At 40.3% G+C, this 16921-nt stretch overlaps 1 protein-coding gene across 1 annotated transcript in view; it reads left to right on the top strand.

The window, feature by feature from the left end:
- LOC132832151 (dyslexia-associated protein KIAA0319-like) overlaps positions 1–16921 on the top strand; it is a 133978-nt gene extending 117057 nt beyond the window's left edge. The window contains exons 16-22 of the mRNA XM_060849900.1: positions 907–1045; positions 5265–5424; positions 8369–8511; positions 10415–10537; positions 14897–14987; positions 15108–15196; positions 16746–16921. Of these exons, the coding sequence (XP_060705883.1) occupies positions 907–1045; positions 5265–5424; positions 8369–8511; positions 10415–10537; positions 14897–14987; positions 15108–15196; positions 16746–16921 (921 nt within the window). The remainder of the gene's footprint in view (positions 1–906; positions 1046–5264; positions 5425–8368; positions 8512–10414; positions 10538–14896; positions 14988–15107; positions 15197–16745) is intronic.

Here is a 16921-nt window from a genome sequence, read left to right as displayed (position 1 = left end):
CCCACTCCGGCCTATCACCCTCACCTTGACCTCCTTCCACCTATCACATCTCCATCGCCCCTCCCCCAAGTCCCTCCTCCCTACCTTTTATCTTAGCCTGCCTGGCACCCTCTCCTCATTCCTGATGAAGGGCTCTGGCTCGAAACGTCAAATTTCCTGTTCCTCGGATGCTGCCTGACCTGCTGTGCTTTGACCAGCAACACATTTTCAGCTGTAATCTATCTATCTCAGCCTTAAATATACTCAAGGACTCTGGCCCCTTCGCTATCTGTGGCAAGGAATTCCAAAGACTCCTAAATCTCTTCAGAGAAGAAATTCTCTGTCGTATGGTTAAACCTTCATTGTGCAAGTATCTCCTTCCTTAGAAATGAAGACTAAAAGTGTTCCAGCTGTGATGTTACCAAAGCTCTACTCAATTACAGCAAGACTTGCTTAATTCTTATACTCCATTCTCCTTACAATAAAATTCAATACTCCATCCGCTTTCCTAATTGCTTGCTTTAGTTAGCTGCTATTTTAGATTGTTCCATGTATAAGTAGCCTAAGTCTCTTTGAACTTAAGTATTTTGAAATGTAATGTCTTTTAAAACTTAAGACTGCTTTTCTGTTCTTATCAAGGTGAATAATTTCATACTCTCCAGGTTACATGCCATGTCCCATTTTGTATCTCCCTGGTTCTTCTCAGGAATTATGCAGCAAATAGAAAATATACTGCAATAAGAGAGCTTAGGGTTAAAGCAAAGAGATTCTACTGTCAGGCAGATCAGACTAAACACATCTTACGTTTTTAGCTTTTAACTTTTCATCTGATTGAAATCTCTTCAGTACAGGCTTTTTATGTTTGCTTTTTAACAAATGTAAGGTGAGTAATGGTGAACACTTTCTCTGTCTCTCTATCTAATACAGGAGGTAATACATTACTCAGATCATGAAGCAAGACTGCAGCTAACTAACCTTGTGGAAGGGAAGTATATTTTTCACCTGAAAGTCACTGATGCAAATGGGGAGTCGGACACAGATAGCACCACTGTTGAAGTACGACCAGGTTAGATGATATAGTGTTTGTGGACCAACACTGTTAACTGTGTGCTCTTCCTTGAATTCTATTTAAATCTCAGCCCCTGGGAACCAGCCACATATAGCCTCAGAACCCCTGGACCAGAAAAACTGACCTGTGACTTCATTCCTTATTGTTATCCAATGACAGCTGCTGAAACTGTGCATGGACTTTGAGTGAGGAGCGGAAAGGAATCTGGCCAAAGTGTCTCAACGTCTAGTTTTAAGACCAAAGACTTGGGAGCAGAACTAAACAATTTGGCCCATCATATCTGCTCTGCCATCCAATGAGATGGTGGCTGATATGAGAATCCCCAATTGCACTTGCCTGCTTTTTAACATAATCCTTGACTCTTTTACTAATTAAAAATCTTTTAGTTACAGCCTTGAATCTATATAATGATCCAGCCTCAACAGCCATCTACAGTAAAGAATTTCACAGATGCACTACCCTCTGAGAAGGAAGTTCCTCCTCACCTTTGTCCTAACTGGGCAACCCCTTCCTCTGAGACTATGCCCTGTAGTCTGAAGTTATTCTGCAAAGGGGCTCAGCCTTCCACTTTGTTTGCATCCTCCCCTACGAATCTTATATATTTCAATAATGTTGCCTTTTATTCTTCTAAGTAAAAAATGAGGTCTGCAGATGCTGGAGATCACAGCTGCAAATGTGTTGCTGGTCAAAGCACAGCAGGCCAGGCAGCATCTCAGGAATAGAGAATTCGACGTTTCGAGCATAAGCCCTTCATCAGGAATGAGAGAGAGTAGCCAAGCAGGCTAAGATAAAAGGTAGGGAGGAGGGACTCGGGGGAGGGGCGATGGAGGTGGGATAGGTGGAAGGAGGTCAAGGTGAGGGTGATAGGCCGGAGTGGGGTGGGGGTGGAGAGGTCAGGAAGAGGATTTATTCTTCTAAATTCAAATGAGCACAGGCCCGATCTATTCATCCTCTCATAAGAGAGTTCCTCCATGCCTGGGATCAATTTCTCTGGATGGCCTCCAATGCCAGTATATCTTACCTTAGATAAAAGGTCCAAAATGATTCCCAGTATTCCAGGAGTGGTCTGACTCGTGCTTTGTGTAGTTCTGGCAACAATGAAGGAAAGGCGGAATATTTCCAAGTCAGGACAATGTATTACTTGGAGGGATACTTGCAGCTGGTGGTGTTCTGATATATTTGTTGTCGTTGTCCTTCAAGGTGGAAGTGGTCATGGATTTGGAAGGTGAGTCAAAGGAGCCTTCGTGAATTTCTGCAATGCAACCTGTACCGAGTACAGACGCTGCTACTGAGCTTCAGTCATGGATGGAGCGAATGTTTGTGCAAGTGGTTCCAATCAAGTGGGGTGCTTTGTTTAGATGGTGTCAAGTTTCTTTTGTGTTGTTGGAGCTGCATTCATCCAAGATGTGGGGAATATTCCATTACACTCCTGACTTGTGCCTTGTGAACAGGCTTTGGCGCTGCAGGATTTATTTGCTGCAGGATTGGTAAACTTTGACCTGCTTTTGTAACCACTGCATTTGTACACCCAGTTGAGTTTCTGGTGAAAGGTAATCCTCAGTATGTTGATATTGGGGATTCGGTGATGAATGTCAAGGGATGGTGGTTAGATTGTCTCTTATTAGCCCGGATAGACCCATGGGCAGGCGTTAAAGAGAGCGAATGGGAGGATAAACTCAAAACCTGGGTTGAAGGCTTACGTACGGCGCCTCTCAAACCAACACAGAGATTGGAACTTCTCAGAGTGCATGTCATTCCAAGACTATATTTCCATCTGATACTAACAGAGGCGTCTCAAAACATATTGATGAAGCTGGATCAGATAATTCGGAATGCGGTGAAAGAATTCCTACACCTGCCACAACACGTTGCAGATGGCTTGCTGTACTCGAAAAACAAAGATGGAGGTCTGGCAATACCGAAACTCGAGATTCAAATTCCATCTGCCATAATTAGAAAGCGTGAATCTCTAGAGCGCTCAACCGATCCAATCATAAGAGCCTCTTTCCAATTCAGAGAAGAGGACAACAAGGAAACCATCGCGGAATTTCGATCGCTTAAAGCACTTCGCGAAATCAAAGATTTCCTGGTTGAGAAAAAGATACCCGTGGGACATAACAACGAAGACCTAGCAATGATGATAGAGGGTGGACAATTGTCAGAAAAGCAACGACAGCGCTTACTAAAACCTCCCAATGAGTACGGAGCATGGCGTGATTGAGAATTCGAGAAGTGGTGCAAGATGGTATGCCAAGGTTAAAAGCAGGCAAGTGCAATTGGTGGCATTTGTGTGGCGTGAATGTTACTTTCAGCCCAAGCCTGGATATTGTCCATATCTTGCTGCATTTGAACATGGAAATTGAACATGCACTGTGGAATTATTGTTGAATCCCTGCTTATGACCTTATGTTGAGGGAAGGTCATTGATGAAGCAACTGGAGATGATTGGGCTAAGAACATGATCCTGAGAAACTCCTGCAGAGATATCCTGGAGTTGAGATAACTGAACTCTAAACAACCACAACCATCTTCCTTTGTACCACGTATAGTTCCGACCAGGGGAGACCTTGCCTCCTGTTCTATTGACTCCAGTGTTACTAGAGCTTCATGATATCATACTTACATAAATTTATCTTAGTGTCAAGGGCAACAATTTTTTAAAAACACATACTCCCGTTGGCTCTCATGCTATTCCATCCCAGGTTACCTTAGACCCACTCTCAGTGTTTGCTTCAGGACAAGCAAAAGAGATTGGATGATGGGGCAATTTTTTTCCGACCATAATGTTGATGTTGTCAAGGATTTCTTTTAAAGAAATTATTGTGGAAGAAAAGATTTGGATTTCAAGATTCTCCTCATTCTGGACAATGGTGAGCTTTCTGAAAACATCGAAGTGCTATTTCTACCTCCGAACACAAACCCTCTCATTTCAACCCATGGACTGGGGGCCATAGCAGCTTTTAAAACTTATTATTTAAGCTGTACATTCAGGAAACTGGTTGTAGCAACTGAGGGGGATAATGAGGACAGTGTTCTTCAATTTTGGAAGAGCTTTAACATTAAGAATGTTATTGACATCATTGTGGAGGCCTGGGGTGATGTTAGGAAGGACTGCTTGCATAGAGTTTGGCAGAAGCTGCTCCCAGATTTTCTTCATGATTTTAAAGGCATTGAACCATCAGAGGAGCTTCCAGCGATCAGACAACATTGTGTCACTCTTACCAAGCTGTTTGGATTTGAAGAAGTGGGAGAACGATCTACAACAACTTGCTGCTGTGAGGGAAGTTGAAGCTGGAGATGAAGATGAAGAACTCCAGAATGCAGCCCCATGAGAACTCTCCACTTCTCTTTTGTCTTCGATCCTGAGGGAAGTTGAGAAACAGTTGCAGCTGTTAGAAGGCAATAATACAATGCAGAACACAGCAGGATAGCAGTTCATGGCATTAAGTTGTATCTGAGACCCTATGAACAGCTTCTTCATGAAAAAAGAAAGATGGCAAAGCAGCAAAAACTAGATGCTCTTTTTAATCCAACTCCCAAGAAACAGTCTGAGAACAATGAACCACAGCCACCCACTTCTGGGCTAAATATTTTCTTTCACCGTAACCCTGCACTCAGAACTGCACCTGAGAGTAATGATGATACTGATGATGACCCTCAGCCTCTGTCTTTACACAGTACTGTAATTGAGCAAACTCAGAAACCGTTAGTGATAAATTTATTGAATTATTTCATTAAACTATAAGATTTTAACATTTACTTAGACTGTGCTATCATTTGTGTTAGGCTAACTACTATTTTTGTTTCAATTTTTACTGATATGTTTGGTGGTTCGCCCCAACTCTGTTTTTCCCATAGGCCTCGTTATTTCTAATGCAAGAATTTCTATAACATGAGGTTACACAAGAATGTAACTATTGTGTTATAGTAGAACAGACTACACTAGTCTAGTGACAACGCCACTATGCTACTGCCTATCACTGATTGTCAATGAAGTTAATTGTTGGTGTCTCTGTCAAAGCAAAGAAAGTCCTTAGGTAGCACTGAAATTGCACCAAGGTCTGGGATAAAGCTGGGGGGGCATGGCATGTGCAGAACCAATTGCATTCCATGGATATAGAATGTTTATTTCTTCTCAAAGATATCAATTTATATGGGAAATCACATTCCTTGTTCTCCAATGTCTAACCTGATGCTTGTGTGCATGTGCCGACAGATCCGAGGAAGAATGACTTGGTGGAGCTGGTGCTCCAGGTCACAGTGAGCAGTCTGACTGAGCAACAGAAGGATACTCTTGTGCGACAGCTGGCAGTGCTGCTTGGGGTGTTTGACACAGACATCAATGTCCAGAAGATTCAGGCACATTCCGATTCCAGGTAATAGGGCTCTTCCTTCAGGGACCATGCTTAGAATTTCCAGCATTATTTATTGTCTGCACCTTTTAAAATTTGTTCTCAGCATGTGAGCATTGCTGGCATAGGTGATGTTTGTCTCTCGTTCCCCTGGTACGGTTCAGTGGCTTGGTTCGCCCATTAGTTGGAAAATTAAATAGGTTAACCACACTGCTATAGAATAGAAGTTACATATAGGCCGAAATGGATAAGGACACAAAGATTGCTCACACACCTTTCAGAAGAGAGCTTATCACTATCTAAACAAGCAGTGGCCATTATCATGATTTGCCTTCATAGTTAGGGATCCTCTTGGAAGGAGAGATCATAGTATGGTTGAATTTAGAATACAGATGGAGAGTGTGAAGGTTGAATCCAATACCAGGGTCTTCTGCTTAAATAAGAGAGACTACAATAGGATGAGGGAGGACTTGGCTAAAGTAGATTGGAAACAAAGATTTTATGGTGGGGCAGTTGACAAGCAGTGGAAGACTTTCAAAGCAATTTTCCAAGTGCTCAGCAAAATTATATTCCAATGAAAAAGAAGGACAGTAACGTGCATGAGTGTATAAGGAAATAAGGACGGCTATCAAATTGAAAAAGAAGGCATACAAAGTGGGCAAACACAGCATGAAACCAGAAGATTGGGAAAACTTTAAAGGTCATCAGAAAACCACAAAAAGAGTTGTAGAGAAAAATAAGATAGAAGATGAGAAAAAAAACTAACACAGAAGAAAAAAAAAGACATAGCAAAAATTTCTATTAATATATAAAATAAAAAAGATGGCTAAAGTAAACATTGGTCCTTTCGAGGATGAGAATGGGGATGTAGTTATGGGATATGATGAAATGGCTGAGGCATTGAATAAGTATTTTGTATCGGTCTTTGCAGTGGAAGACACTAATAACATGCCAATAATTGACAAAAGATGAAAGTATATGAGGACTTGGAAACAATCATTATTACAGAAGTAGTGTTGGGAAAGCTAATGGAGCTAAGGATAGACAAGTGTCCTGGCCCTGAGGGAATGCATCCCAGAATACTAAAAGAGATGGCGGGAGAAATCGTGGGTGCACTGGTGGTAATTTTCCAAAATTTGCTGCTCACAGGGGCAGTGGATTGGAAAACAGCAAATGTGATGTCACTGTTTAAAAAGGGAGGTCGACAAAAGATGGGGAAATATAGACTGGTTAGCTTATCCTCTGTACTGGGGAAGATGCTTGAGTCTATTATCAAGGGAGAAACTGCAAGGCATCCCAATAGAAATTGTCCCGTTGGGCAGACACAGCATGGGTTAATGAAGGCAGGTCATGTTTAACAAATCTTTTGGAATTCTATGAAGAATTTTGAGCAAGGTGGACAACGGGGACCCAGTGAATGTGGTATACCTAGTTTTCCAAAACGATTTTGACAAGGTGCTGCACAAGAGGCTACTGCATAAGATAAGGATCATGGTGTTAGGGGTAAACTATTAGTATGGATAAAGGATTGGTTGACCAACTGGAAGCAAAGTGTGGGGTGACGTAGTGCTGTTCTGATTGGCAATCAATGACTAGTGGTGTGTCTCAGGGATCGATGTTGGGACTGCAATTATTCACAATTTATATAGATGATTTGGAGTTGGGGACCATGTGTATGGTGTCAAAGTTTGCATATAACGCTAAGATGAGTGGCAGAGCAAAGTGTGCAGAGGACTTTGAAACTCTGCAGAGGAACATAGATACTTTGAGTGAGTGGACAAAGGTCTGGCAGCTGGAATAGAATGTAAATAAATGTGAAGTCATTCATTTTAGTAGTAGTAACAGTAAAAAGGAGTATTACTTGAATGATAAAAGTTGCGGCATGCTGATATTCAGAGGGACCTGAGTGTCCTTGTCTGTGAATCACAGAAGGTTGGTCTGCAGGTACAACAAGTAATTAGGAAGGCAGATGGAATTGCTGTTAACTGTTCCAATATAGCAGCATCCCAGAAACACACCCTTGGCAAAAGCAAATTCAGCAAAACAGATTTCTCTCATCTGCAATCTCCTCCAGTTCAGGAGAAAGGAGAAACCAGAAGCATGAATCTAGCAGCTGAGAAAAAAACTCAGGTTTTTGCAGCAGCAGCAGCAGGGACAGAGCTGGATCTAGCAGCTTCCAGTTCAAAAACACCAACTTCAACAACTGAAGGAAAAACTCAAACCCTGGGGGCTTTGTGAGCCTGATTCCACCCACTCATGCTTCTTTTGTCTAATTTTACAAAAACCCAAAACTATACACTGTCCTTTCCATGGAGCAGAGACCTCGGCACCTGTCCTCAAGAGAAACAGGACAGAACAAATCCCTCTTAAAGCACATTTTGTCACAAAAGGTACAGCATTGGGATGATGGAGATACCATTCTATGAGCCCTGCCTCCTTCCAAGTAGAAGTCCCAGCCAGGTGTCTCAGAAGACCAAGGTGTTTCAATCGAATCGATTCCATTCCACCCAATACCCTTCAGCTTGCTGGTTTTTATCTGGCTTTTCATACTGGAACTGTGCCCCAGCTTGTTCACACTCAGGATTGATTGTTAATATTTATGATGCTTTACAAATCCTAACCCTGTTTGAAAAAGGCACGTGAAATGGTAAATCATTTCCAAACTCAGGGCACGATTCACTTAAATGATTGTGAATGCATTCTCTTGGGAATAACATACCTTATAGCCTTCCTTTACTTTAAATACAGCAATGCATTGGGTTTGTGAACAGGAGTTTGTGTCTTGTAAATTGTCCTTTTGCTGTCTCTGGAGGTTTGGTTGACAGACCCTTCTGATGATGAACAACTTTTCCATTGTTTCAATTAAAATTTGTGGTAATAACTAAAGACTTTCTTCTGTGTGCTGGACATTACAAAACTACGTGTATTATGACATTGATTGATAGTTTTTTATTGTGCATCTCTGCAGTACATTATTGACATTCTACGTTCAAGGTGGGCAGCCGTACAGGGTGTCCAAAGGTGTGGATGTGGCCAGGAGTTTGCAGAAACAGCTCATGAGAGAGAAAATGGACTTCCTGCTTTTTAAAACCCTGAGGATAGATACAGCTGGTGAGTTGTAATATCTTCAAAATTTACCTTGTTGAATGGTTCCACTTATAGAGGTCCCATCATAGGACCAAAGTCTTATTTACAATCAATATTGTTGTAAATTATATTGATAAAGTGTGTACGAGAAAATAACATTTCCTGAAGACTTGCATAAGTATGATATTAACCGTTGTATCAATGAAGTCTGGTTTTATCTGGATGTATTGCTGCATTTGCCCATCAATTAATCAGCTTTGTCCCCGCGTCCACAAAGGATTTTATTTGAGGAAATTGATAGTGGTCTCTGCTAGTTTCTTTTCTGCATATCTTGGATCTTCTTAGGCTTCCTGTCAACTTTTCTAATTACAAATCCTTACATTTAAATCTATCTTTGAAAATACTTTAAAATGTAACTTTTATGGTGGGCATTAAATTTGATGATTATGTCATTTCATCAGTGGTGACACTGAATCACTATTTTTGGTAGGCAAAGTGGCAAGTTTCAATTAAAATACCAATTTTGGAATTTATAACAGAAATATTAGCAAAACAATGTCCATTTTAAAGTGCCTTATGCACTTTGAAGTGCCTGAGGGTATGGGCTATCCTTTTCTAATGTTTTTTTTTATTTTTATAGGCATCTCCATAATGCACGACTTAAGTCAACCTATTGGTTTGCAGAAAACTATCCATTTTTCCATACCAAATACAACAGTATGGGTGCTGGAAATCTGAAATAAAACAAAATGGTGGAAACGTATAGCAGATCAGGCAGGGTATACAGAGGAAGAAACTGAATTAGCATTTCAGGTCAATTATTAGTTTTCCTTTAACAGATTCATGCTGAGTTTAACTTGTTAGCTGATACTTGTCCAAATTCCAAGTAAATTTGTTCCCAATTTCTGTAGAAAGCTGAATTTAGAAATTATAAGGGAATTCCAGCTCCAATCCACTTTCACTCAACCACTAATATTGGGTGGATTGGCCTATAATTGATCATTGTAAGTGAAAGAGTGCTTGATAAAGGACTATTGTCACAGATGGTATTGCAGTTCACTGGTGCAATGATATATTGTGTGTTGAAGTTGTTAGATGAAGATTGAACTAATGGAATCAATGCTTAGCAAGCAGGTTAGTGGCACAGAATGAGAACTTGGCTGGAATCCTCTGGAGCCAACAGGGTTTTCAGTCTCTGGCTACAAAGCTGGCAACAATCCTGGATTGACTCTTTTCGAGAAGGTCGGCAGCATCTTGTTGCACTCAGTATTGAACAGGACAGTGGTGACTTTTCCCATTACTAACAGATCCAAGGCTGGACATGTATGATGGTGGGGTGGGTGGCCATGAGGTGGGGGCCACAGGATGAGATCCTTATATGGGCATTAATAGACTACCTGTGGGTCTCAATTGGCTCCAGCCCAGTTTTGCTTGGAGGAGTTAAATAAAACAAAGAATAAAGCAATATGCTACAAATTTTAATGGCTATTTGCTTTGCTGCTAGGGGTCTGAGTAATTTGTCAGTCCATGCTCTGTAACACTACAACCTTGTTGTTTCTCATACAGTTCGTTCTGCTATAACACAAGTTTCTTCAATGCAAATTGGCTTTAATGCGATTGAAGAATTTAGACCATTATTTGTAGAACACGAACTTTCCTTACTTGTATTGGCTATAACATGATTCCGACCCCATTAATTTGAATGATGCAGCTTTTGTGCAATTTCCTATAACGCAAGATTGCATGAGAATGGAACCATCACGTTATATCAGAACCGTCTGTATTCCATCGGTGTGGTCTGTCGCAATAGGAGATCCTCCAGGAATTATCTGGCTTTAAAACCTTGTACTTTTTAATCATGGGTTTCATTACACACATACTTAAGGATTTGTGGAGAATAATCTTTGATGGCTTGTTCTGTTTGCAGTCTGCTTTCTGAAATGCTCAGGTCATGGGCACTGTGACCCATTCACTAAGCGTTGTGTCTGCTATGCATTCTGGATGGAGAACCTAATCCAGCGTTACTTCGACGACGGAGAGAGCAACTGTGGTGAGTAGTTTCACTTGAAAGTATGGGTGAGCTGTTATATATCTCTTGCTGAAAGAAGTCACATTTTGTCGAAGACTTTTGTCTTGCCCTCATATCAAAACATTTTGCAAGAATATAAATTCAATTCTCATCCATTTCATGAGGAGAGTGCTGATTGGTTGGCAAGCAGACTCTAGTAGAGACATAGTCTTGGAGGATACACCTGTGAATGCTGATTGATAGTTAACAGCTAGGCTTTGTTTAAATTTGACTGATTAGTCAGGGAATTACCCTAATAAATAAAACAGCAAATGACTGTCACCTCTTCAGTTGAGTTGAAATACCCTGATGAGTGCAAGATGAAGAGATTTGACAAAATATCTTTTTTCAACAAAGCTCATGTTCTGTACTTCATGTGGCATGGCAGTTGTGTGCTGAGTAACAATGTATCAGGCTATAAGTTCACTCGTCATGTGGAGCGTAAAAGGACAACTGCCCAATGAATCGCCAGCATTTAGAATTTAGAGCATGATTATCTCCAATTTATGGGAACCAGAGGACATATTGTGAGCTGAACAAGATTGTCAACATATTGTCTGGATGAGTAACTTGTTCCAGGACAGCACACTTGAGGGTAAATTTTTGCACTCAACAATCCAGGTGTTAATCGGGTGAGAGGCATCAAAACTTTTGCAAAACCCAACTGCTTTTGTTCCATTGATTAGATTAGATTAGATTACTTACAGTGTGGAAACAGGCCCTTTGGCCCAACAAGTCCACACCGACCCGCCAAAGCGCAACCCACATAGACCCAAGGTGAAAATCTGCACTGTGATATCATAACAGTGAGCCTGCATTGATGGCTGTTAGTGCCACAGGAAGTTCAAACTAGAACAGATGTGGCTGGTTGATTTCCTCAACAGTCGGCCTTGGAGACCTCATTGAAATAACAAAGTGACAGGATTATTATGTTGCAATCCTCTGCTTAATGTGCTTAGAAAATAACCCTGCTTTTATCGGGAAACTCTGTTCAGATAAGACTAGTTATGCTCTAATTCCTATTCTATCAAACAACCCAGGCTGACTCAGGTATCAGTTCTCACAGTGTTCATAGCTATTTATCAAAGGAATTAATATGACATTCTATGTGACAATTTCTCATTATCAACTGGAATTTATTAGACAGTGGCCCATGTTCCTGAGCTGAAGCAATGGTGTCTGGCCAAAGCTGTCAGAAGTGCCTTCTCACATGGTGTCACAAAACACATTATCTTCTTACGTGAATTACTGAGCTTTACTTAAAATGCCAAAGAGAAAGTTTAGGCAGATGTGTCAAGCATTAATTCACCGGTGTTGTGGAGTCATTTCAGTGCTGCAATGTTTTTGTCTGAATGATGAATATCTAATAGAACACTTGATCACATAACAGACATACTCAAAAGATACCACATGGGATTAAAGTGATTGTAGTGACTTGGGTACGTAATTTGCAAAGTGTTAGGCAACAGAGAGTAATGATGTAAGGACATTTCTCGAGCTAAAAAGAGGTATGGAGTACAGCCTTCAGGGGTTGCCATCAGAAACATTGATTTTCTTATACCTAAATGACCCAGATATAGGGAATTAAATTTTGAAATCTGTAGATAAAAATCATGAAGAGGATGGTAGCAGATTTCAATTTCAAGTCAATAAATGTGAAGTGAAACCCACTCTGAGAAGAATTACATGGAGAAGCGATATAATCTGCATTACTGCAGGTAACTGCATTATTACTTTACAACAATCCATTACCATATTATAATAATATCTAATAAAAGTCCAGAATCCTGCAGGATTTACATGTTTACGGAGTTGGCAGGACCAGTTGATAAGGCAGCTAAGAAATTGTATGGGGTACTTGGCTTTTTAAGTAGGGGGGATTGAATATAAAGCTGAAAATGTGTTGCTGGAAAAGCACAGCAGGTCAGGCAGCATCCAAGGAACAGGAGAATCGATGTTTCGGTCATGAGCCCTTCTTCAGGAATGTCCTCACTTTCTCCTAGAAGATTTTGACCTACTGCAAATCCTCTTACAAGGATGCCTTCCTTGAAGAAGCTCTCTTCCACCTGCAGTCCTCACTTTCTCCTAGCGGATTGAATATAAAATCAAGAAAGCCATACCAAATCTTTGCAAATCCCTGGTTACACCTCTGCTACATTATTGTGTCCAGTTATGGGCACTGTGCTTTGATGATGTGCCTTGGAGAAAAACACATGAGGATAACTCCTGGTATGACGGTGTTCAGATATTTGTGGCGAGGCTGAAAATATGTAATTGCTGTCTTTAAATCAGAGAAGGATTAAGTGGCAATTTCATGGCAATGTTCAAAACTATGAGATATTTTGGTAGAACAAGTAGGGAGAAACTGTTTCTCTAGCAGCTATGTTGGTAACAAAGGCCATTGTTTTAAAATCATTGTTAAATGTCTAGAGAGGAAATTAGGCAAATTGATTTCACATTGAGTATTGCTAGGATCTGAAATGCCTTAAGTGGTATCAGATTCGTTAAGAGCTTTCCAAGAGCAATGGGATATTCCAGAGCTGGAATACTTTACAGAGTTTTGGTGAAAAGATTAGGCAGTGGAATTTTCAAAAATCTAACACAAATATAATGGCAGAATTATCTCCTTCTATGTTGTGTCACAACTCTCTTGTGTAGTGTGCTGGAAATCAAATTCCACTATTTCTGGAATCATCACAAATGTGAAAAGTTTATTACTAAATAGACCAATTTTACCCAACTATCTAATCTAAGTTAAATAATATGTATAGAATGTTTATACATATTACCCATTAACAAGAAAAATGAGTATTTATGCTAATCTATAATTCTTTAACCTCAACTGTACCCCTTTCTTAATATTTGCATCCACATATAACAAACGCAAAGACAAGGAACCAGTATTATGGATGGCAAAGGACAAAAATAGTTAGAAAAATGCAGTCCTCGGACCAGTCCAGATCACAGACATCAATGAAGGTTTTCCTTTTGGTCCATGAGTTCCTTTCCATTCCCTGCTGATGGGATTGTGAACACACCGATTCTCAATTGGTTGAGGATCTACACTTTCAGTGCCTTTGAAGGTGTTTTTACTCCTTTCAACAGGGAGTTTGCAGAGAAAGAAACTTATGGGAAAGGTGAACTAGCTACAAGAGGGATTTTCTTTCACATCTCCAGAGAGTAGAGAGGTGGATGCTTTCTCTTTGCAGGCCAGATGTTCCTGCTGTGGCCTCCTGCCCAGGAACAAACTAAAAGCGGTTGTTACTATTGCTAAGACCTTCCGCTTTATAACAACAGGTCACAATTGAAAAGCCAAATGACTCCTGATCTGAGCTACAGCATTTTCTACACACTCAGCCTGAGTTACTGTTCAGTTTATGGTTCCCCCTTTGAACCAAAGATTTTTAGTTTTTGATTTCATTTATTATTGTCACATGTACCTCGGTACAGTGAAAAGTTTTGTTTTGCAATACAGGCAAGTCATACCATACAATCTTTGATGTCTGTTTGCTCACTGGGTAAACTTGCACTTGGAACCACTGCCACAGACCAAAACCTTGTGATGTCATCTGTATCTCTGTTCCAGCAGGTGTCTCATCACACCTGAATTGCTTTCTGTCTTGTTCTTTGTGGAATTCTTCAGTAATGAGACTTGTCACAAGTTTTCTTTGGAGGACTGCTGTCCTCAGCAATCAGTATTACCTCCTTTTTTTTGAGTTACTCGCATTTTTGTCATGTTCATTCTGGTGCTGTTAAATCTTCAGGTCTCACACTGTTCACCATGTTACGTGAGCTGCTAATCTTTTCTAACTTCAGGGGTTTTTCAGGGTCTTATGTGCACTGCTGTGCATGAATGAGAAGAGTCATGTAAATAAGATGACATCTCTGCAGCTATTTATAGATTATAATAAGCCCTACATTACTACATTATTTTTCAGAATCTAGCCTTAGATCTGTCTCCCATTAGACTTTACTTTCCTACAAAGTCTTCATTGCTTAATTGCACTCAATTAAATATTAACTCTTTTCGATTCTTCCAGATCCATATGCAACTTAGCATAGTTCTGTCCTAAGTTCTGTGTAATAATTATCCCTTGACCAACATCAATAAAGGAATATTATCTGATGATGATCAGATTGATGTTCATGGGACCTTATGTACAAATTAGCTATGATTCCTACATTTAAAATGATTCAATTTAAAATGTACTTCATTGGTTGTGAAGTGCTTTGGCATGTTCTGGGGTTGTGAAAGGTGATATATATGATATAAATATAAATGCAGATTTTGAAGCGTGATTCAGCTGCTTTCATAAACTTTGTTCATTTTTCTGTTCACAGACTGGAGTGTGTTGTATGTGATTTTGTCAGTGTTTCTAATGATCATCATTATTGGCGGAATATGCTGGACATGTATCTGTTGCTGTAAGAGGTAGGCATACTGTACATGATAATGATGAACCTCTGCATCATTCATTAGGAACCATGAAGGAAAAGTAACACGTTACTGGAACAACTTTCAATTTTGTGACACAAATTTCTTTTGCACCAGAAAGCGAACCAAAGTAAGGAAGAAAAACAAGTACACCATCTTAGACAACATGGATGATCAGGAACAAATGGCACTGAGGCCAAAATATGGTTAGTGCTGTATTTCTAGCAATTCCAAGATGTATAACCAGAAGAAACTCTTAGAATGTAATAAGATTTCTAAATGCATATTCAAACCACTTTTGGTAGCTTGTTTTACCTTCAAAGGTTATTAATCAGAGCAATGTTGAAATACCTCCAGGTTACTAGAATGATAGTTATCCCACATTGCCCTAGATAAATGTTCAGTAGTTCACTTTTAAAAAATAAAGTGTTTCTTCCATTTTTCTTCTTTATAGGAGCCCTTATGTAATATTTGTGATGTTACTTTTGCCCTTAAATAAAAAGATTATGGGTTTAACTATCACTCCAAGTATTTGGCAAATAATCCAGGTTGATATTGTAATGCAGTACTGAGGTCTGGGCATTACTGGTGGTGCTGATATTGGATAAGATGCTAAAATAAGGCCCTGTCTCTCTTTCAGGTGGTTAAATTTCCTATGGTACTATGGCTCATTTGTATTTTGGAGCAGGGTGTCTTGACAAATATTTACCCTAACCTACATGACTTATAATGATCAACTTTTTAAAATTACATTTCTGTTCATAATAATTTTGCTGTATTTCCTCTAAGTATGCCTCCAGAGGTATTACAGTGATTGTAAGGAATTGTGAGGCATTTAATTTATAGAAGTTGCTTTTTGTTTGCAATGTTCACATAGGATGATATGTTCAAAGTTTGGGAGAAGATTTGTAGCTCGGGTGCTCGTTGTTGTGGTTCTGTTCGCCGAGCTGGGAATTTGTGTTGCAGACGTTTTGTCCCCTGTCTAGGTGACCTCCTCAGTGCTTGGGAGCCTCCTGTGAAGCGCTTCTGTGATGTTTCCTCCAGCATTTATAGTGATTTGTACCTGCCGCTTCCGGTTGTCAGTTCCAGCTGTCCATTACAGTGGCCGGTATATTGGGTCCAGGTCGATGTGCTTATTGATTGAATCTGTGGATGAGTGCCATGCATCTAGGAATTCCCTGGCTGTTCTCTGTTTGGCTTGTCCTATAATAGTAGTGTTGTCCCAGTCGAACTCATGTTGCTTGTCATGTGTGTGTGTGGCTACTAAGGATAGCTGGCCATGTCGTTTCGTGGCTAGTTGGTGTGACCAGCTATCCTTAGTAGCCACACACAGATGACAAGCAACATGAGTTCGTCTGGGACAACACTACTATTTTAGGACAAGCCAAACAGAGAACAGCCAGGGAATTCCTGGAGGCATGGCACTCATCCACAGATTCAATCAATAAGCACATCGACCTGGACCCAATATACCGGCCACTGCAGCGGACAGCTGGAACTGACAACCGGAAGCGGCAGGTACAAACCACTACAAATGGTGGAGGAAAGATCACAGAAGTGCTTCACAGGAGGCTCCCAAGCACTGAGGATGTCACCTAGACAGGGGACGAAACTTCTGCAACACAAATTCCCAGCTCGGCGAACAGAACCACAACAACATGATGATATGTGTTTGATCAAGATGCAAATACTAAAAAGGAACAAAGTTGAGAGTTGTACCAGCTGTTGACTTTGCATTATGATTTTCCACTTCAGGTGTGAAACACAAAAGCACAGAACATAACTCAAGTCTGATGATATCTGAATCAGAATTTGACAGTGATCAGAACACACTCTTTAGCAGAGAAACCATCGAAGAGAACCATAAAGTTGTTGTGAACGGCTCACTTAAGAATGGAGTCTCCTTTAATTATCATCCCCAAAACAGATAA

This window comes from Hemiscyllium ocellatum, chromosome 34, assembly GCF_020745735.1.
Source record: "Hemiscyllium ocellatum isolate sHemOce1 chromosome 34, sHemOce1.pat.X.cur, whole genome shotgun sequence".
NCBI lineage: Eukaryota > Metazoa > Chordata > Chondrichthyes > Orectolobiformes > Hemiscylliidae > Hemiscyllium > Hemiscyllium ocellatum.
This window is presented reverse-complemented; position numbering and strand designations above follow the sequence as displayed.